Source organism: Canis lupus, chromosome 8 (genome assembly GCF_003254725.2).
Source record: "Canis lupus dingo isolate Sandy chromosome 8, ASM325472v2, whole genome shotgun sequence".
In the NCBI taxonomy this organism is placed as follows: domain Eukaryota; kingdom Metazoa; phylum Chordata; class Mammalia; order Carnivora; family Canidae; genus Canis; species Canis lupus.
This window is the reverse complement of record NC_064250.1, coordinates 74,423,268-74,446,302: the sequence shown is the minus strand read 5'-3', so window position 1 is coordinate 74,446,302 and position 23,035 is coordinate 74,423,268. Positions and strand designations below refer to the sequence as shown.

At 40.0% G+C, this 23,035-nt stretch overlaps 1 protein-coding gene across 1 annotated transcript; it reads left to right on the top strand.

The window, feature by feature from the left end:
- The first annotated feature begins 114 nt into the window (after nt 1-114).
- Nucleotides 115-19,108, top strand: LOC112670969 (uncharacterized). Its single transcript, XM_049113002.1, has 3 exons — nt 115-353; nt 18,517-18,599; nt 18,702-19,108. The coding sequence occupies exons 1-3, from the start codon at nt 115-117 to the stop codon at nt 19,106-19,108; spliced, it is 729 nt and encodes a 242-aa protein (XP_048968959.1).
- The last annotated feature ends 3,927 nt before the right edge of the window (nt 19,109-23,035 follow it).

Genomic DNA, 23,035 nt, shown 5'->3' with positions numbered 1-23,035 from the left:
TGTCTGGGGAGTGAGAGACATTCCCAGTATGACATGGTAGGGAGTTGGACTCAGAGGTAACTCACACACATACACACAATCACGAGAGTATAACCATTCATCACCTTCACCTCCATGTCTGATGAGAACCAGGCAGGCCTCTCATCATGTCATAAATGCCTGGGTGGTGCCAAGGAAAGACACTGGATCAGGGTGTGCATTGTGGGTCGTGGTTGGGACAGGGTCTTCCTCTATGGGATTTGGGGAGGAAGTGGGGCCTTAGGGGAGCACTTAGGTCAAGAGGTGCAGCCTCAGGATGGGATCAGGGCCCTTATACACCAGGACTGGGAAACCTCCCTGCACACTGGTCCCATGTGAGTTGATGGGTCAAGGACGGGGTAGGACTTTCATGCTCTTGGGATACCACATCAGCCTGCACCTGGACCTCACACATCCCAGATTCCAGATCTGTGAGAATGAGTGTCTGTTGGTTGCTCCACCCAGTCCATGTACAATGTTCCAGGAGTGGGGACAGGAGAAGTCCTTTTTCTTGACTGGATTCATTGTTTTGTTGGCTGCTGAATTTGTTAAGGAAATATCCTATTCTGTAGGTTTTTCTTTGTTTAAATTGTATTTACCAATATTTAATACACACTCAGCGCCTACCACATCCTGTGCCCTCTTAACACCCATCACCCAGTTGCCCCATCTCCACCCTCTCCCTTCAAGCAACTCTCAGGTATTTTTTTCCCTGAGTTAAGTGTCTTTCATGATTTGTATTCCTCTGTAGTAGTACTCCACTAAGTTTCACTCCTTCCCTCATGGTCTCTTTCAATATTTCCTATATTCCACATATGAGTGAGATCATATCATTGCCTTTTTGTGATTGATTTATTTCTCTCAATATAATACCTCCATTCATTTTGAAGGAAATGTTATTTCATGATATTCATCATTTCTGACAGCTGTGTAATATCACAAAATATATATAAACCACATTTTTTTCTCCTGTTCATGTATTCTCCCCATTTCTTGACTAGATTCATTGTTTTGTTGGCTGCTGAATTTGTAAAGGAAATATCTTGTCCTATTCTGTAGGTTGCCTTTCATTTTGTCGCCTGTTGCATTGTTGTACAGATTCTATCTTTTTTAATATTTTTTAAAATTTTATTTATTTATTTATTTATGATAGTCACAGAGAGAGAGAGAGAGGCAGAGACACAGGCAGAGGGAGAAGCAGGCTCCATGCACCGGGAGCCTGATGTGGGATTCGATCCCGGGTCTCCAGGATCGCGCCCTGGGCCAAAGGCAGGCGCCAAACCGCTGCGCCACCCAGGGATCCCTGTACAGATTCTATCTTGATGAAGTCCTAATAGTTTCTTTTTTTCTTTGTTTCCTATACCTTTTGAGAGGTGCCTTGGTGGCTGTCGCTAAAATTGAGGACAAAAATTTGCTACCTGAGTTTGCCTCTAGGATTTGGATGAATTACTGTCTCAGATTTCGGAATTTCATCCATTTTGAGATTGTGTTTGCTGTAGCTGAATGGTCCACTTTCATTCTTATGCAGCTGGATGTCCAGTTTTTTTCAGAACCATTTATTGATGAGAGTTTCTTTCATTCAATATTTTTTTCTTGCTCCTTGAGGAGTAGTTTTCCATAGAGGTGAGGGTCCATTTCTGTGTTATATGCTCTGCTCCATTGATCTTAGTGTTGTTTTTGCCAGTACCAGGCTATCTTGATGATAAAGACTTTATAATAGAGCATGTCTGCAAACATTGTGATGCCCTCCAGCTGAAGTATTGTTTATGTTTGTTTTCTCCCAAAATGTTTCTACCTGCTTGACGACTTAGGAAAGGAATTAAAGAAGACATAAAGAGATGGAAAACATACCATGCTTATGGATTAGAAGAATGTATATTGTCAGGACACCTGTGTTGCTCAAAGGTTGAGTGTCTGCAATTGGCTAAGGTTGTGATCCTGGGTTCCTGGGATGATGTCCTGAATCAGGCTTTTGGAAGGGAGCCTGCTTATCCCTCTGCCTATGTCTCTGTCTCTGTCTCTGTGACTCTCCTGAATAAATAAATTAATCTTTAAAACAAATAAAAAATAAAAAAAAATCTCTATGCTGCCCAGAACCTTCTACATATTCAAAGCAATCCTTGTGAAAGCATCCTGGACATTTTTCACAGAGTATGAACATATAATCCTAAGATATTATGACACACACAGAGATATTAGGGACACATTGATGCTCTGGCATGGCCCTGCTGTATTTGTTGTGAGAAGTATCAGTTAACTGCCCTCATCCAGTGAAGTGTGCATTTCTCACCTGGAACTAGGAATAACCTGATGCAAACCATAGGTATCTGTCAAAAAGTCACACTGGTCACAGAGAAGGAGAATAATGATACAAGAGAGTCAGAGATACTCAGACACTTTGGAACTTCAGTTTAAGGATGTTCTTTGATATTGTTTCCAGAAGATGAGGATGTGATGATGCAGTGGGATTTGTGTCTCACCATCACCTTACAAGGCTGTGTTGTACTGATGGCTGTTATGTGTGTCCCTTGTCACTGGATGAACATTTGGTGCCACGTGTCCTCATTTTTTGTGTCTCACCATCACCTTACAAGACTGTGTTGTACTGATGGCTGTTATGTGTGTCCCTTGTCACTGGATGAACATTTGGTGCCACGTGTCCTCATTTCAAACCCACCTGCATCTGTGATTCTCCCTCTGGACATGAGATCAGTTTCCCTTTAGGATTTCCTCAGTGGAACCCCTCAAGGGACCAACATGAATTATTTACCTCTTATCATTTTACTGAAATGCAAACATTTTTGTTATAGAATTTGCAATAACCAGGTAACATGACCTGGCTATGTCAATATCTAACAGCTCTACCATCCTATTTCATAGTCTACATGTGAACTTATATGACAGTGAAGCTATTTCAGGCAAGGTAAGTCCACTCATAGTCCGCAAGGCAGGGGAGCAGCTCTGGAAGCCCAGAAGCAGGGCATTCGCTGGCTTTGATGATTTCATCAACATTTATACAAATAGCAGCTTCCCCAGATATGAACACTTAGAAAATAAGTGTGACAGGATGGAGCAAGGGATGGAGCACACAGTTCGTTTTGTAGTGTGTAGCCCCTGAGCCTGAGCGAGGTTACATGGATGTCTAAATGCACAGTGCAGTTGGCAATAGATTGTTAGCATTTGCTATTGGTATTATTTCCTCTGTAGATGCTCTCACCCCACCTTGTTGAGGCCTGGTTTTGGGTTTTGTGACTCTCTTCCTGGCTGCATTGGAGAGCCTTTCTGAACATGGCCTCCTGCATCTAGCCTGGGATTGAATGTTCACACCCTTGAGTCTTCAGGGAGCCCTCTTAGGAGCCATCAAGCCCTTTCTGTCCTCAGTCGACATCTGAATCCTGTGTACACCGTACCTGTCTCTGAGCTGCTTTATCTCAGGCAGGATTATGTTTGATTAGGAGGGAAAAGAAAAATAGAAATATACGCTATACAATGGAAAATGTTCATTCTGACACCAGTTTATTATATCCCAAACTCTACCTGAAGGAGCTTATTCTTCATCAGTTAAGCTCATCAAAGCGATTACAGAAGATCACAGATTTAACTGCAGTGGAACACCTTGACTGAGTTGTTAGAGACTTACAAATAGAAATGCATTACTTGAAACCCTCTGAAATTCAGCTAAATTCTAAATTTAGCAAAATCATGCGGTCCCCAATACATGCGGGATCCACTATTCTACGTAACCCTGCCACTTGTCATTCAGGGGTTTAAGAGGGGCTGTAAATCCTGTGGAGAGGAGCACAGTCCAAGAATCTGGGGTTAGACTCACCTGAGAATGTGCACAAGGACACATTAGAAACCCTCTACAATTTAAGGGATAAGTTCACATCACTGTGTGGGGAAATGTGACACCTACAAACCAAGAGATATATGCAAATACAATTACAAAGTACCACGTGGACACAAAGTCTGAAGTCTGGAATACTACTTAATAAAAACCATAGTTTTTCAAAGAAGTAAATATGAACATAAAGGGCAGTCACAGGTCTGGTCACAACAGTTTCGCAGAATGATCCCCAGCTGAATATATACTGAGATGACATGTATATAGGGGTCTCTCTCTATTGAATAAAACATGCCAGACATGATCCTGCATCTGGGAGAGAAACCCCAGCCCCAGGAACAATAGGTGACCAATTCATTGATCAAGACAAAACAACTCACCATGGAGTCTGTGCTCAGCTGTGTTTTCATTGACACTATTTTTAAATATATTTTTATTTATTTTCTGTTTGAATCAATTTGCCAACATAAAGCATATCACCCAGTGTTCATCACATGAACAGAAGAATGGACTTTTTTAAGAACTGACAGAAAAGCTACCATAAAATATATGTTAAATCTTTTTAAAAATGTCTCTATGATTTTGATATTTTTATCTAATTTTGTTAGAAAGAGAGAAATTATACCTCAAAAGTTCATAAACATTGGGATATAGGTTAATGAGATTGAATATGTTTGATTTACAGATTTTATCCCCAACTTGGAGCAGATATTAATTAACCAAAACCATCATGACTCCACTGTGGTAACATGTGGATTGAAATTGAAACCACACCTGCCTTTCCTAATTCATCCATGCCCACACCTCACTTTCAGCCTGTCCAGACACCCATCATCCCATGACATCTCTGTTTGGGGACTTCCTGTACTAATGGAAAAGTCCTGTTAATACAGGGTGCTGCTGGATACTCAGAAAGCATGAGCAAGTGTCTACTGGCATTCATCTGAAGCTACTATTCCTCTACAGGGAATGTGTCAGAGCTCGACGATTTATGTTAACTCTGTGCTGTTCCACTGACTTTCACCACCTGACATAAAAAATGGATTCCTTTTTCTAATTCAATATTTTTAATTTAATGTCTAGTTCTATATTCTATGAATCTCTTAACTTCCCCTGGAGCTTTCCTACGACCCAGCAATTGAACTACTGGGATTTACTACAAAGATAAAAATGCAGTGAAAGACCACGACACCTACACCCCAATGTTTATAGCAGCAATGTCCAGAGTAACCAAACTGTGGAAGGAGCCTCGGTGTCCATCAAAAGATGAATGGATAAAGAAGATGTGGTCTATATATACAATGGAATATTAGTCAGCCATTAGAAATGAAGAACACCCACCATTTGCTTCAATGTTTTTAGAGCTGGAGGATATTATGCTGAGTGAAGTCAGTCGCAGAAGAACAAACATATGGTCTCATTCATTCAAGGAATATAAAAAGTAGTGAAAGGGAGTAAAGGGAAAGGAGAGAAATTGAGTGGGAAATATCTGAAAGGTTGACAGAACATGAGAGTCTCCGAACTCTGGGAAAGGAACTCTGGGAAGGAACTCTGGGAAGCAGTAGTTGTAAGGGAGGTTGGCGGGGGTAGGTGTGACTGGGTGACGGGCAATGAGGGGTCACTTGATGGTATGAGCACTGGGTGTTATACTATATGTTGGCAAAGCTAACTCCAAAAAAAAATAATTAAGAAATAAAATTTAAAATACAAATGAAATTTCAGATAATGAGGAATAATCCTAACCAAAGAGGAAAGGACCTATAGTCTAAAAATTCTAATGTATGTTTGAAAGTCATTAAAGAAGACAGAAATATATGGAAAAGAGTCTATTCTCACGGATTGGAAAAATAAATATTCATATAATGTTTATGTCACCAACAGCATACTATGCATTCAATATGAACCTTATCAAAACACTACCAACATTTTTCTAGGGAATGGAACAAGCCTAAAATTTGTAAATAAACAGAAAAGATTCTGAGTAAGCAAAAGAATGTTCAAACAAAAAACAAATCAAGACAGCCCGGGTGGTTCAGCATTTTAGCACTGCCTTTTGTCCAGGGCGTGATCCTGTAGACAGGGAACAAGTCTGATATCAGGCTCCCTACATGGTCCCTGCTGCTCCCTCTACCTGTGTCTCTGCCATTCTGTTTCTCTGTGTCTCTTATGAGTAAGTAAATAAAAACTTAAAGGGGGATCCCTGGGTGGCGCAGCGGTTTGGCCCCTGCCTTTGGCCCATGGCGCGATCCTGGAGACCCGGGATCGAATCCCACGTCGGGCTCCCAGTGCATGGAGCCTGCTTCTCCCTCTGCCTGTGTCTCTGCCTCTCTCTCTCTCTCTTTCTCTCTGTGACTATCATAAAAAAATGTAAAAAAAAAAACTTAAAAAAAAAACAAAGCAAAAGCCTTCACAATTCCAGATTTCAAAGCTGTGATCATCAAAAGAGTATAATAGTGGCAGTAAAACATGCACATGGTCAATGGAATAGAAAAAGGACCCACAAATGGACACACAGCTCTATGAGCAACTTATCCTTGACAAAGTACAAAAGACTATCTACTGGAAAAAGGACAATCTCTTGAAGAAGTGGTGTTGGGAACATTGGACAGCTGCAAATAGAATGAACCTGGGCCACATTCTTACACTCCACACAAAGATAAACTCAGAGTAGATGAAAGACCTAAATGTGAGGCAAGAAACCATCAAAATCAAGGAGATTTTGTGACTTCAGCCACAACAAGTTCTTGGTACTCGAATCTCCAAAGGGAAGGGAAAGAAAAGTAAAAGTGAACTCTTTGGGTTACATCAAGGAAGGAGCTGTAGTACAGCTGTGGAAACACAACATAATTAAAAGGCAACCTGACTACTGGAAAAGATAGGGATGCCTGTGTAGCTTGAGCATCTGTCTTTGGCTCAGGGAGTCCTAGAGCTCTAGGATTGAGACCAGCATTAGGCTCCGTGTGGGGAGCCCACTTCTCCCTCTGCTGGTCTCTGAATCTCTCACTCCATCTCTGATGAATAAATAAATAACATCTTCCAAAAGAATAAAAACAATGGGAGAAGAGATTTGCAAATCTAACTCCAGATTAAGGCTGGCTTCCAAAATCAAAAAATAAATCCCAAACTAAACAACCAGAAAGTGAAAACTACAATCAGAAATGGGCAGAGGACATGATGATTCACCTTGTACTGATTTGAGTTGTAGACTGTCACTTTATATTAGGTAGGTCATCCACATACAAAATGAAATTTATTGACTCCTCTAGGTCTACCTTATATCAACTACTTACCCGAAAGATGCACATGCAATGAAACGCCGAGACACCTGCACCCCGATGTTTATAGTAGCAATGTCCACAATAGCCAAACTGTGAAAGGAGCCTCGGTGACCATCAAAAAAATGAATGGATAAAGAAGATGTGGTTTATGTATAAAATGGAATATTACTCAGCCATTAGAAATGACAAATAACCACTATTTGCTTCAATGAAGATGGAATTGGAGTATATTATGGCTGAGTGAAATAAGTCAAACGGAGATGGACAAACAGTGTATGTTCTCATTCATTTGGGGAATATAAATAATACTGAAAGGGAATATAAGGGAAGGGATATGAAATGTGTACAAAATATCAGAAATGGAGATAGAACATGGGGACTCCTAACTCTGGGAAATGAACTAGGGGTGGTGGAAGGGGAAAATGGCAGGGGGTGGGGGTGAATGTATGATGGGCAGTGAGGGGGGCACTTGACGGGATGAGCACTGGGTGTTACTCTGTATGTTGGCCAATTGAACACTAATAAAAATAAATTTATTATTTAAAAAATGCTGCAATAAACATAACATGCACGTAAAAAAAAAAAAAAGATAATGCATTCTGAAGACAAAAGGAAAATGCCTCTGCCCCAGACTGGAGAGCCTACCAGTAAACGTAGCAAGAAAACTACATTTAAAAAAAAAAAAGAAAATGTGGTAACGTGGAAAGAAAATAATTAGTTTCCCTATGACAATGTCTTAATAGAGTCAATGAGTAAAAACGTCACATAAAAACTGGAAGAAATAACTCATGAGCTCAGCAAAAAAAATCAGGATATAAAAGCAGCAAATAAAGTGAAGATACATTCCTGCAAAATAATAACAAATTACATGTACAAAATTAACAAAATAATCCCATTTACACTAGCACCAAAAATAAATATTTGGATTAAAATTTACTAACAAGATGAAATATCTCCAGAAAATGACCTATACTGATGTGTTTTTTGAAATGCCCCCAGAAATTCAAAAATAACTGTGCTTAGAACTTGATATAGTCAGAGGGCCATATACACAAACTGCTATAGAATTGTGGTGCAACACTCCTGTTGGCTTTAAATACAAGAAAGTAAGTCTGGAGATCGTTATATAGTGAGAGCACATGCAAATAGGGCCGTCTCTCCACTGATTAAACCAGGCCAGTCACGACCCTGCAGCTGGGAGAGGAGCCCCAGCCCCAGGATCCCCAGGTGACCCGATTCAGTGATCAGGACACAACACAGACAAACCACCATGGAGTCTGTGCTCAGCTGGGTTTTCCTTGTCGCTATTTTAAAAGGTAATTCATAGAGAATTGACATTTTCACAAAAGTAATTCTTCCAACCCATGAGCATGGAATATTTATTAATATTTTTGTGTCTTCCTCGATTTCTTTCAGAAGTGTTCCATAGTTTTTAGGGTATAGAAACTTTACCTCTTTGGTTAGGGTTAATCCTGGGTATCTTATGCTTTTGGGTGCAATTTAAGATTTTTTTGATGCCTTAACTTTTCTTTCTTAAATCTCATTGCTAGTGTATACTATTGGAAGTGATTACTGGGCATGGATTTTGTATCCGGCCACACTGCCAAATTGCTGTAGGAGTTCAATCAACCTTGGGGTGAAGTCTTTTGAGTTTTATAGACACAGTGTCATGTCATCTGCGAAAAAAAAAGGGTTTTGACTTTTTTTTCTTTTTTGGTTTTGACTTCTTGTTTGCCAATATGAATGCCTTTTGTTTCTTTTTGTTGCCTTATTTCTGAGGCTAGGACTTCTAGTACTATGTTGAATAGCAGTGATGAGAGTGGATATTCTTGTCTTGTTTCTGATCTTAGGGGAAAGGCTGCCAGTGTTTCCCCATTGAGAATGATATTTGCTGTGGGCTTTTTATAGATGGCTTTTAAGATGCTGAGGAAAGTTCCCTCTATCCCTACACTCTGAAGAGTTTTGATCAGGAATGGATGCTGTATTTTGTCAAATGATTTCTCTGTTTCCATTGAGAAGATCCTATGGTTCCTGTTTTTTTCTCTTGTTGATGTGATCTATCATATTGTTTGCTTTACAAGTGTTGAACCAGCCTTGCATCCCAGGTATAAATCCCATTTTGTCATGGTGAATTATTTTGTTAATATTCTGTTGTGTCCTATTGGCCAGTGTCTTGTTGAGAATTTTTGCATCTGTGTTCATCAGGGTTATTGGTCTGTAATTCTCCATTTTGGTGGAGCCTTTGTCTGGTTTTGGATTTAAGGTGATTCTGGCCTTATAAAAAGAGTTTAGAAGTATTCTGTCCCTTTCTATCTTCCAGAACAGCTTCAGTAAATAGGTATGGCTTCTTCTTTAAATGTTTGATAGACTTCCCTGGGAAGCCATCTGGCCCTGGACTTTTGTGTCTTGGGAGGTTTTGACGACTGCTCCAATTTACTCCTTGGTTATTTGCCTGTTCGGGTTTTCTATTTCTTCTCATTCCAGATTTGCTTATTTGTGGTTTTCCAGAAAAGCATCCATTTCTTCTGGATTGCCTAATTTATTGGCATATAAGTGGTCATAATATGTTTTTAAAATCATTGGTATCTCCTTCCTATTGGTTGTGAGGTATTGGGACTTCATCAATATTAAAAGCTATGCACAGCAAAATAGTCAACAAAACTCAAAGACAACCAATAGAACGAGAGAAGATATTTGTAAATGACCTATCAGATAAAGGGCTAATATCCAGGATCCATTAAAAAAAGTTATCTAGATTACTTGCTGGTACGAGGTTTGTTGAGGACCCGTACTCCTCCATTATATTGCCGCCAACATTATTTAATCAATTTATTTATTTATTTATTTATTTATTTATTTATTTATTTATTTTCAGACAAAGTGACAAAAGAGTTTGAGGGTAACAGATAGAAAATCTAAAGAAGATCCTTCAATGAGCACAAAGCCTGACCAGGGGCTTGAACCCAGGAACTTGCATCATCATCTCAGCAGAAATCAAGAATCGATGGTTAACTGAATGTTTCCACATGGGCATCATTCTTGGGCCAATTTTTTAAAGAATGCCTTTATTTATTCATGAGCAACACACAGAGACAGAGACATAGACAGAGGGAGGAGAAGTGGACTCTGTGCAGTGTGCCAGATGCTGGCTTGTCCCCAGTACTCAGATATCATGCCCTGAGCCAAAGGCAGACACTCAACAACTGAGGCACCCAGGTGTACCACCCCAATTTTTTAAACAAAGATTTTTTTCTTCCATGAGAGACATACAGAGAGAGACAGATACATAGCGTGAGAAGCAGCCTCTTCGCTGGGACCCCAATAGGGGAATCTAGCCCTGGATTATGATCCTGCTCTGAGCTGAAGGCGGACACTAAACTGCTATACCACTCAGGAGTTCCCTTGCCCCAATTTTTAATCAGAGGATTTGTTTTTTAATTATTTTCTGTTTATTGAATTTTCTCTTGAGGAGTAAAAGTCCCTTCTGTATTTTGGATACTATCTCCTCAATATATGGTTGAGCACACTGATTCCCATGTCTTAGGGTGCCTTCTGTTCTACTAAGTTTTTATCTTATTTTTTCTCATTTTTAAAATTTAAATCCAGTTTTCAAAAAAATAGTATAATAATAAGTGCTCATCCCTTCAAGTGCACTCCTTCTTTTTTTTTTCTTTTTTTTTTTTTAGTGCACTCCTTCTTGCTCTGCTAATATGCGTTCTGCACCCTTTCTATGTTGATGTAGCCCCACTTGTCTGCTTTGATTTTGTTGCCTGCGATTCTGATGCTATATCAAATAAATCATAGCCAAGCCCATGTCATGATGTCTTCCCATTTGTTTCCATTGAAAAGATTTAGGGTTAAGTCTTTTTTTTAATTTATTTTTATTGGTGTTCAATTTACTAACATACAGAATAACCCCCAGTGCCCATCACCCATTCACTCCCACCCCCCGCCCTTCTCCCCTTCCACCACCCCTAGTTCATTTCCCAGAGTTAGCAGTCTTTACGTTCTGTCTCCCTTTCTGATATTTCCCACACATTTCTTCTCCCTTCCCTTATATTCCCTTTCACTATTATTTATATTCCGCAAATGAATGAGAACATATAATGTTTGTGTGGAGGTTCCTCAAACAGTTAAAAATAGAACTGCCCTACGACCCAGAAATTGCACTGTTGGGGATTTACCCCAAAGATATAGGGTCAAGTCTTCTGCTTAAGTCATTAATGCATTTTGAATTTGTCTGTGTCTGTGTGATGTATGAGAAACACCAAGTGTCTTCATTTTGCATGTGGCTACTCAACACCATTTGTCATAGAGACTATCCTAACCCTATTGTGTGCTCTTAGATATCCTGTGGAGGATTTGCTGAGTGTATATGCACATGTTCACATCTGGACTCCATCATCTACTGCACTGTCTACATGTGTGATGTTATGCAGTCACAAACTGATGTAATGAATATTCTTCAGAAATACATTTATAAAGAGGGTATTGTAATGTCTGAGAATTGGTTTTGCTCCTCATAATTATGTGTTCACTATCATCTGATTTTCATTTCCGTATGAACATGGATTTTTTTCTATTATGGATAAAACAACTGGTATTTTGATTAATTTGATTAAACTTTTTAGTTTAACAACTACAAAAAAAAACAATTAGAAACCATGACAATAAAAATATTCTGGGAGATTTTAATAAGAATATGGAAACATAAATGAATAGAACCATGAATAAAATTGTAACGTGATTATAGAACAAAAATTTGATAACCAAGGCAAATTAGAGAATTACTAAAATGATCAATACACTAAAACGGATTTCATGAAGAACTAAAAAAAATGAACAAAACAGAACTAATACGAAGGCCGAATCCATTATCTAAAAACTTCTGCCTCTAAAAACAGAAAGAAAAATAAAAAAAACAAAGTAAAAAAATGTCCAAGATTAGATGGCTTTATTTATGAATTTTATCAAATATTTTTAAAAGAACTAGGGCCCAAACATCTCAGTCTCCTCCAAAATCTAGTGAGAATAGGATATGCCCAAATTCATTTAAGGAGGCCAGGATGACTGTGACAACAAACCCACAGCAAGGACCTCACAAGAAGGGATTCAAGGACAATTTCTGAGATGCACATATATGTAAAACTCCTGGCATCCGGAATCCAACAGCTCATGGAAAGGAACACACAGAATGATGTAGAGGAAGTCAGTCCTGGGATGCAGGGATTCTTCAATATACCCAGATCATAAAAGGCACCCTCTGTATTAACAAAGTATTAATGGTCTACAAAGGTCAACAAAGTGTAGGAATGATCCATATTATCCTCCCTTTGATACCTAAGATCATTTAAGAAATTTCAACACAGGGATGCCTGGGTGTCTCAGTGGTTGAGCATCTGCCTACAGCTCAGGGAGTGATCTGAGGATCCTGGATTGAGTCTGGTATCCTGGTCCTTTCTGGAGGCCTGCCTTTCCCTCTGCCTGAGTCTCTACATATCTCTCTCTCTCTCTCTCTCTCTCTCTGTGTGTGTGTGTTTGTTTCTCACGAATAAATAAATAAATAAAATCTTTAAAAAATGAAAATTCAACACATGGTTTTTTATCAAAACTCTTAATAATCAAGGAACTTAAAGAAATTACCTCCAAGAAATCATGGCAATTTATTAATAGTCCACACCCAAATCCATATTCAGCAGTGAAAATTTGAAGCCTTACTGTGAAGTCCGGAGCCACACAAGGATGCTCATTCCCACCATTAGTATACAACATGGAATCATGAAGGAGAATGAACTGTGACACCCCAAATATGCCAGCTGGTCACCTGGGTTATTACGGACTAAAGGTACATGAGAAACAGCCAGAAGACAGATATGCTGAGCCATCTATGTTCCCCTGTTGGCAGGAAATGAGCCTCCCTTGGGAATGTTCCCTTCCCTATACCAGGAGGAGTGAACCATCCTCAGGACCAGAATAGAGAATGTAGTGGCCAAATGGCTGTGCAAACTACCCTTGTCAGTTCCTCAATAATTCACTGACCCAAAACCAAATCCTGGCCTTAATATCCACAATCTCAATATTTTGTGGTCTGAGACACACAAGGGCTGTCTAATTTGGTCATTGTCTGGGTGTTTTATTCTAGGTAGCTCATTAACATGCAAAATGAAATGCATTTACCTTAGATCTACCTTATGTCTACTAAGTTATTAGACCAAATATCTGAGAAAAATAGAAGGTAAATCTTCCTGCCCTGATAACTGGAAGACTTATATAGAAATTGCAATAATGAAACAAAAGTTATTTAGTTTAGCATAGAGGAAGAAAACTTCTTTTTTACATATGACATGATCTCACATGTAGTAAACACTACCATCTCCACAGCATAGTCGCAGAACTAATATATGATTTCAGAGAAACTATAGCATGAAAATCAACAGACGAAATAAAGCTATATTTCAAATATAACAAAATAGCAACAAATGTATAAAAAGAATTAACAAAATTACTAAATTTACACTGGAGCAGAAATAAAATATTTAGGGTTAAACTTCCCAAGGACATGGGCAGCCCTGATGGCCTAGCGGTTTCTCACCGCCTTCGGCCTGGGGTATGATCCTGGAGATACGGGATTGAGTCCCACATCAGGCTCCCTGCGTGGAACCTGCTTCTCCCTCTGCCTGTGTCCCTGCCTCTCTCTCTTTCTCTGTCTCTGTGTATGTCTGTCATGAAAAAAAAAATGAAATAAAACCTTTCAAAAATCTTTAAAATAAACTTCCCAAGGAAATAAAATAGGTATATCAAACTCCAGTATATTGATGAAAGAATTATAAAAATCCACAGAAAATTTAATGGCAATTTTGTTCAGAAGTTAGAACACTTCTTATTGTCACAAAGTCATCTACACAAGGTGTGTGCAAAGGTTATTCAATCCTAGTTTATAACCTGTAAAGATCATAACCTAAGGCTTAAACTAAAAATTCAGAAGACATACAAATAGGGCCCTATATCAAATGATTAAGACAGTCCAGCCCAAACCGTGCAGCTGGGAGAGAAGCCACAGCCCCAGGATCCCCAGGTGACTCCATTCATGGATCAGGACAGAACAGACAATTCACGGAGTCTGTGCTCAGCTGGGTTTTCCTTGTTGCTATCTTAAAAGGAAATTCATGTAGAATAAACATGGAGAATATACATGGGGTGAGTGAGAAAGCCAGGAGATGTGGAACAGTTTTCTGACCAGGGTGTCTTGTGTCTGCAGGTGTCCAGGGTGAGGTGCTCTGATGGAGTCTGAGGGAGACCTGGTGAAGCCTGGGGGGGGTTCCCTGAGACTAATTCTCAAATCTGAAAGAGGAAAACAATAGAATACCTGAACAAACCAATAACCGGTGAGGAGACTGAAACAGTTATCAAAAATTCCAAAGAAATTGTAAGGCCAGATGGCTTTCCAGGTGAATTCTACAGAACATTTAAAGAAAACACATTTCCTCTTCTACATAATCTGATTGAAAGGATGGCAAGGAAATGAATACTTCTGAACTCTCTCTATAAGACCAGCATTATCAGGGTCCCCAAACAAAACAAAGCCCCCGCAAAGGAGAAATATAGACCAATATGCCTGATGAACATGGATGCAAAAATTATCTCCAAAATTTTAGCAAATGGAATCTAACAGTACATCCATTATTCACCAGGACAAAGTGGGAATATCCCCGTGTGCAAGGATGGTTCAACATTCATGAAACAATCAATGTGATAGATCATATCAACAAAAGAAAAAAACAAGAAACATGATATTCTCAATACATGCAGAGAAAGAAGTTGAGAAAGCACAGCATCCATTTGTGATTGAAACTCTTCATTGTAGGATTAAAGTGAGCATTCCTCAGGATCCTAAAAGCCATCTATGGAAGTCCCACAGCAAATAGCATACCAATGTGGAGAAACTGAGAGCCTCTCTCCTTAGATAAAAAAGAGAGTGGTGTCAATATTCAAGATTGTTATTTAACATAGTACTAGAAGCCCTGAACTCAGAATTCAGATAATCAAAGAAAAAAAAAAAAGAAAAGAAAGAAAAAGAAAAGAGGGCTCAAAAATTGTGAAAGCAAAAGTCAAACTCTTCCTCTTTGCAGATGACATGATGATGTAGGTAGAAAACCCGAGACTCCACCCCAAGATTGGTAGAAATAATACAGCAATTCACCAATGTGGCAGGATACAAAATCAATGCCCAGAAATCAGTGGCATTTCTATACACTAACAACGTGACTGAAAAAAGAGAAATTAAGGAGTCAATCCCATTTGCAATTGCACCCAAAACTATAAGATACTTAGGAATAAACCTAACCAAGGTTGTAAAGTATCTATACCCTAAAAACTGCAGAACGCTTCTGAAATAATTTGCGGAAGACACAAAGAGATGGAAAAATATTCCCTGCTTATGGGTTGAAAGAATTAATATTGTGAAAATGTCAATGCTACCCAGGGAAATTCACACATTTAATGCAATCCCTATCAAAATATCATGGACTCTCTTCAGACAGTGGGAAAAAATTATATTAAGATTTGTGTGGAATCAGAAAAGACCTTTAATAGCCAGAGCAATTTTGAAAATTATAACCAGCGCCAGTGGCATCACAATACCAATTTCAAGTTGTACTACAAAACTATGAACATCAAGAGAGTATTGCACTGTCTTGATGTTCTTGTACTAAAACAGACACATACATCTGTACAAAACATAGTTCTGTACAAAAACAGACACATAGATCAATGAAACAGGACAACTCAGAAATGGGAGCTCAACTCCATGGTCAACTAATATTCGACAAAGCAGGAAAGACCATCCCCTTGAAAAAGGACTGTCTCTTCAATAGTTGCTGCTTTGGAAATGGGACACCCATGTGCAGAAGAATGAAACTAGAACATTGTATTACAACACACAGAAAGATAAACTCAAACTAGTTGAGTGATCTAAATGTGAGACAAACTCTATCAAAATCCTAGAGGAGAACACAGGCAACACTCTTTGGGATCTGAGTACAGCAACTTATTGCAATGTACTTCTATGAAGACAATCGGAGATGGACAAACATTATATGGTCTCATTCATTTGGGGAATATAAAAAATAGTGAAAGGTAATAAAGGGGAAAGAAGAAAAAAATGAGTGGGAAATATCCGAAAGGGAGACAACATAAAAGACTCCTAACTCTGGGAAAAGAACTAGGGTGGTGGAGGAGGAGGTGGGCAGAGGTGTGGGTGACTGGATGACGGGCACTGAGGTGGGAACTTGATGGGATGAGCACTGGGTGTTAATCTATATGTTGGCAATTTGAACACCAATAAAAAATAAATTTATAAAAAATAGATCTGCCCTACGACCCAGCAATTGCACTGCTGGGGATTTACCCCAAAGATATAGATGCAATGAAATGCTGGGACACCTGCACCCCAATGTTTATAGCAGCAATGTCCACAATAGCCAACCTGTGGAAGGTGCCTCAGAGTCCATAGAAAGATGAATGGATAAAGAAGATGTGGTCTATGTATACAATGGAATATTACTCAGCAATTAGAAATGACAAATACCCACCATTTGCTTTGACATGGCTAGAACTGGAGGGTATTAAGCTGAGTGAAATAAGTCAACCAGAGAAGGACAAACATTATATGGTCTCACTCATTTAAGGAATATAAAAAATAGTGAAAGGGAATAAAAGCGAATGGAGAAGAAATGAGTGGGAAATATCAGAAAGGGAGACATAACAAGAAAGACTCCTATCTGGGAAAAGAACTAGGGGTGGTGGAAGGGGAGGTGGGCGGGAGTGGGGGTGACTGGGTGACAGGCACTGAGGGGGGCACTTGATGGGATGAGCACTGGATTTTATTCTATATGTTAGCAAATTGAACACCAATAAAAATAAATTTATAAAAAAAGAAAAAAGAAAAAATGAAGACAAAAGCAAACATGAACTATTGTGACCTAAGATATGAAAGTTCTGCAGAGCAAAAGAAACAGTCAACAAAACCAAAAGACAACGTACAGAATGGGAGAAGATATTTGCAAATGACACATCAGATAAAGGGCTAGTATCCAAGATCTATAAAGAACATCTTAAACTCAACACCAAAGAAACAAACAATCCAATCATAAAATGGGCAAAAGACATGAACAGAAATCTCACAGAGGAAGACATAGATGTGGCCAACAAGCACATGAGAAAATGCTCACATCACTGGCTATCAGGGAAATACAAATCAAAACCACAATGAGATACCACCTCACACCAGTGAGAATGGGGAAAATAAACAAGGCAGGCAACCAAAATATTGTAGAGGATGTGAAGAAAGGGGAACTCTCTTGCAATGTTGGTGGGAATGTGAACTGGTGGAGCCACTCTGGAAAACTGTGTGGAGGTTCCTGAAAGAGTTAAAAATAGACCTGCCCTACAACCCAGCAATTGCACTGCTGGGGATTTACCCAAAGATACAGATGCAATGAAATGCCGAGACACCTGCACCCCAATGTTTATAGCAGCAATGTCCACAATAGCCAAACTGTGGAAGGAGCCTCTGTGTCCATAGAAAGATCAATGGATAGAGAAGCTGTGGTCTGTGTATACAATTGAATATTACTCAGCCATTAGAAATGACGTATACCCACCATTTGCTTCAATGTGGATGGAACTGGAGGGTATTATGCTTAGTGCAGTAAGTCAGTGGGAGAAGGACAAACGTTATATGGTCTCATTTTGTGGGGGAAAATAAAAGATAGTTTAAGGGAATAAAGGGGAAAGGAGGGAAAATGAGTGGGAAATATCAGACAGGGACACGAAATATTAAAGACTCCTGTCTGGGCAATGAAAAAGGGGTAGTGAAGGGGAGTTGGGCGGGGGTGGGGGTGACTGGGTGATGGACACTTGATAGGATGAGCACTGAGTGATATGCTATATGTTGGCAATTCGAACTCCAATAAAAATACACACAAGAAAACAAAGTGAAAGGATGAAAAAAATATTTCACAAAGATATTCAACTTAAATAGAATCAAAAATAAAAATTTAGTATTAATTAGCAATGGGAGATAAAATACCATACTAAAAATGAGTTTGATGAAAGCCTTTTTAAAAGATAAACAGAAATGAAAAGATAACACTGCTCACAGAATAGAACTTCATATTTCGATTGTGACATCTGCAACAGTGATCTGTAAAGGTAATGCAATCTTTTCTATTAAATTGTTAGCATCAAATTGTATTCAAGAGCTGAAGATATAGTCAGAGGACATGCAAATAGGGCGCTCCTTCCACTGATTAAACCAGCCCAGCCCCAACCCTGCAGCTGGGAGGGGAGCCCCAGCTGCAGGATCCACAGGTGAAGCCATTCAGTGATCTGGACAGCACACAGACATCTCACCATGGAATCTGTGCTCTGCTGGGTTTTCCTTTTCACAATTTTAAAAGGTAATTCATGGAGAACAAGGGACTTTGACTAGATGACAGGAGGTGAATTAGAGAAACAGGGATGTGAGACAATTTCTTGACCAGGATGTCTTGTGTCTGCAGGTGTCCAGGGTGAGGTGCAGCTGGGGGAGTCTGGGGGAGACCTGGTGAAGCCTGGGCGGTCCCTGAGACTCTCCTGTGTGGCCTCTGGATTCACCTTCAGTAGCTACCACATGAGCTGGGTCCGCCAGGCTCCAGGGAAGGGGCTGCAGTGGGTCTCACGGATTATCAGTGATGGAAGTAGCACATACTATGCAGACGCTGTGAAGGGCCAATTCACCATCTCCAGAGACAACGCCAAGAACACACTGCATCTGAAGATGAACATCCTGAGAGCCCAGGACATGGCTGTGTATTACTGTGGAAAGCACACAGTGAGGCGACCTCAGCATGAGCTCAGACACAAACCTCCCTGTAGAATGAGATCAGGACCACCAGGGGGTCTACACTACTCACCACTTCAGTCTTGAGGGCCTAGGAGCAGGTGCAGATGTAGGTTCTGGGCAGGTTTCCTATCAGGGTGTAGAGCTTCCTCCACATGGAACAGTTTCCCCCAGGGAGCTATCTAGGCAGATGATCTGTGCATAGCTATCCAGTCTCTCATCTAGAAGCTGCATTTGATAGGAAAACAAATATTATGTACAAATGACAAAGTTTCTTACAGTTGTTATTTCCCTAAATACCAATAAATTGCAAATATCTCCATATCTATATCTATATTTATATCTATATCTATCTATCATCTATCTATATCTGTATCTATATCTATATCATCTATATCTATCTATATATAAACTATGTACTGGAGCTGCACCTGCACACTTTGTGCATCACATGACCACCAAGGTCAAGGAGATTTTTGGTAGAAGCAGCATTAAATGCATGGCAGACATGAGGTTACAAATGCATCAGCTATCTAAAGCAAAAGAAAAACTCTTGGTGGGGTCACTATCTTGTACCCTCCTCACAGCATCAATGTCGAGGACAGCCTGGCTGTCCCCAACTAAAAAAGAAGCGAGTCCCCCACTAAGATATGTTGTTGATGTGAAGTCTGAGGATCATGAACACTCACACAGAGAGACAAGAGTATAAAAACTTGATTACCTTCACCGTCATGTCTGTTCAGAGCAGGACAGTCCTCTCATCATATCATAACTGCTTAGATGGAGCTAGGGAAGGACACTCGCTCAGGGTGTGTGTTAATGGTCAAATGTGGGGACAAGGTTTTGCTCCAGGAGGGGCTTGTGTGGATTCAGTGTCCCACCTGCATCAATGGAGGGAATTTAAGTGTTCCTGCTTGATTTCCCATGGGTGGGCCAGGAGGAGAAGATGGGCGATTAGACATCAAGGAGCTTGTAGATAAGACTAAAAAATATGGTGTGATGACAAATTCAACTAAACAATGATAAAAACTGAGAGAACAAACGTGGAGGAGGACCTGCCACCTGCAGGGAATAACTCTTGGATCCTTCATGTGCTGATATCAGCTCAGTGTGTGTGACCTCTACCATCCCCATGTTGGAACCTAATGTCCATGCGATGGGAGGAGGAAGTGGGGCCTTAGGGGAGCAATTAGGTCAGGAGGTGCAGCCTCATGATGGGATCAGGAACCTTATGCACAGGACTGGGATATCTCCTTGCCCCCTTGCCCCATGTGAGGTGACAGGAAAGGACAGGATAGGACGGGGACGCTCTCCAGACACCACGTGCGCCTGCACCTGGACCTCAGACTTCCTAGACTCCAGAGCTCTGAGAATCAGAGTCTGTTATTTAATCCACCCAGTCTAGGAATGTGGTGACATCACTCAGACTCACTAAAAGAGGGTCCCATCACTTTTTTGTTCTTTACAACCTGTTCCCAGGAAAACACTCAGGTTATGAAGAAATAGAGAAGGAATACCACACCTGGAATCACTGACCTCAACCACCTTCCATTCTCCTGTCCTTAGTAGCTGTGCATCACATTGGTGTCACACATTCTTCCTACAACCCTGGGGTTCTTTGGACCAATTAATATCCTGGGATTCCTCCCTGTTTACCACCTGAGCACATTTAGCCCAGGCACATCCCCATGGAAGCAGACATCTAAAATTCTCAGATTTCCATGTTTGCTGTGAGTAAAACTTTGCAGAAAATTCTGGAAGCAATCTCGCTCCTGCCCTCATTGCCACAGCTATATCTCCGCATGACAATATTCACACCTCCTACATCCAAAAGGTGGTCAATTTGTTATGTGTGGACTAGTAGTTTCTGTTCTCTCAGACCTCTAAGTGATTTCATGGGTGATCAGAATGATTCAATAAGTATCTATCACATTCCACAATGAGACAAGCTCAGGAACACTGATCCAGTATCTTAACTCCTCCTTCCCAATGCTGTTATAGGAAAGACTGTGTGGGGAATTCCATATGCTTTATATGCTGAATATCAGATGGGGACTCCAGAATTTTATGTCAAAATCACCTAACCTTACTTTCTTTCAAACTCTTATCTCAGTCCTGTGGATTTATTTTGTGTTTGAGTGTATGTTGTACAATCATTATATTATTTTGCAGTAAGTGATGATGACATACGTGGTCCATGCACATATTCTCACTAATGAGTGACATAGAGAGGCAAGCACCTCTCAACATGTGAAACGGACTTCGGTCATGAAGTCAGGCTTCCTCCCCAAGGACAAGAATTGTGGGGATATTATTATCACAACTCTGTGTCTTCATGCCATTGCTGTAGATGCACTATGGATGGGATGGGCTGCTGGCAGTCTCTCCGATGCACAGGATCCAGTCAGGGTTGGAGAAAGCAGGATCTGGAGGCAGAACATAAGTCCTGTCTCATTTGGCAGAGTCAAAGGGACTGATATGAGAAGCACAAAATTTAGGTGGATCAGAGCTGCAAAGTGAAATTTAATTCTTCCATCTCATCATTTTCTCTAAGTCTCACTCTTCCTCTATGTGTTAGAAAAGCAAGTTACAGGTCCTGCTCCAGAATAACAGCTTTATGAAGAAGAGGTCACATAGGGTTCAGGGCCTGGGACTTCAAAGATTGTCTGCGGTGTGTGCTGTGTGAACTGGGGTGTCCTGTTTTGGTGCCTCTTTCCATCAGGCCTCGCATCTTCAGAAACTCTCCCTGTCCGCTGTGGGCAGTGCGTGGTCCTTGCCCAGATTGTGGTGGGTTTTGACAGGATGTGCTCTGCTCTGCTTGTTAAGTTTCACCTGATCCCACCTCCATTAGAACTGAGGCCCTGCAGGATTCTCTGCTCATGAGATGTGGGTGGGCAGTGGTGCCGCTGCTCCAGTAAAAAATATGATGGTGCCTCAAATAGGTAAAAGTAGACCTACCCTGTGGTCCAGCAACTGCTCTATTGCGTATTTACCATAAGGCTACAAAACTACTAAAAGAAAAAAAGACTACAAAACTACTAATTTTAAAGGAATATATTCACCTCAGTATTTTCAGCACTTATCTGCATTAGCCCAAACATGGAAATCAAGCATAAATAGAATGAAATCTAACCATATGCAAGTATGGCGATGGAGGTAGCAAGTGTATAGCTACATGACATGAGTCAGTCAGAAAAAGACAAATACTGTACAATTTCAGTCATATATTGAATTTAAGGAAGAAATCAAAGGAACAAAGGGGGAAAATTGATACAAAGACCAAAAAATAGTCTCTCCATTATAGAGATTAAACTGGTGGTTATTACATGGAGGTAAGTGGGGGCCGAGTGACATATCAGATGGGGATTAGGAAGTGCACATGTCCTGATGGACACTGGACGATGAATGGGAATGATCAATCACTCTATTGCACACCAGAAATGAATGTTACAATGGATGTCATCTCTATTTTCATTGACATAAAATCTTTAAAATAACTACACCTTGAATTTGTATTTATTCTCTTTAATTTCGTAGCATAATACAGGAGGCTTTTCCATGAAACAAATCTGACGTTAATCATAGATTTGCTCATTTCCACTTCTGTGATGCTGAAATTGAATAATTAATCAGGAGTGCAAATTCCTACTTATCTTCTATAGAGTGTCTTACTGAGAAATAGAATAATTCCTTGGTTGTTAAGGCTTGTTTTGCATTTTTAAAGTGGTTTGCCTTTTTAAAAATTGTGGATTTGGAATATCCTTGTGGTTTAAATTCCCCTTAATTGTCCTGCTGCATATTTTCTTCTTACAAGCGGATAGAAGAGAACATAGCACCTTTTAAACATTAACATATCATTTTTTAAAATTTTTTAAAGATTTATTTATTTATCCATGATAGACATAGAGAGAGAGAGAGGCAGAGACAAAGGAGGAGGGAGAAGCAGGCTTCATGCCGGGAGCCCGACGTGGGACTCAATCCCAGGACTCCAGGATCGCGCTCCGGGCCAAAGAC

Coding starts and splice junctions, on each gene's coding strand:
- LOC112670969 (XM_049113002.1), top strand. CDS start 115: ATGTCTGATGAGAACCAGGCAGGCCTCTCATCATGTCATAAATGCCTG. Junction 354..18,516: donor TCCCTGCACACTGGTCCCAT/GTGAGTTGATGG, acceptor CCACAGGTGAAG/CCATTCAGTGATCTGGACAG. Junction 18,600..18,701: donor CCTTTTCACAATTTTAAAAG/GTAATTCATGGA, acceptor TTGTGTCTGCAG/GTGTCCAGGGTGAGGTGCAG.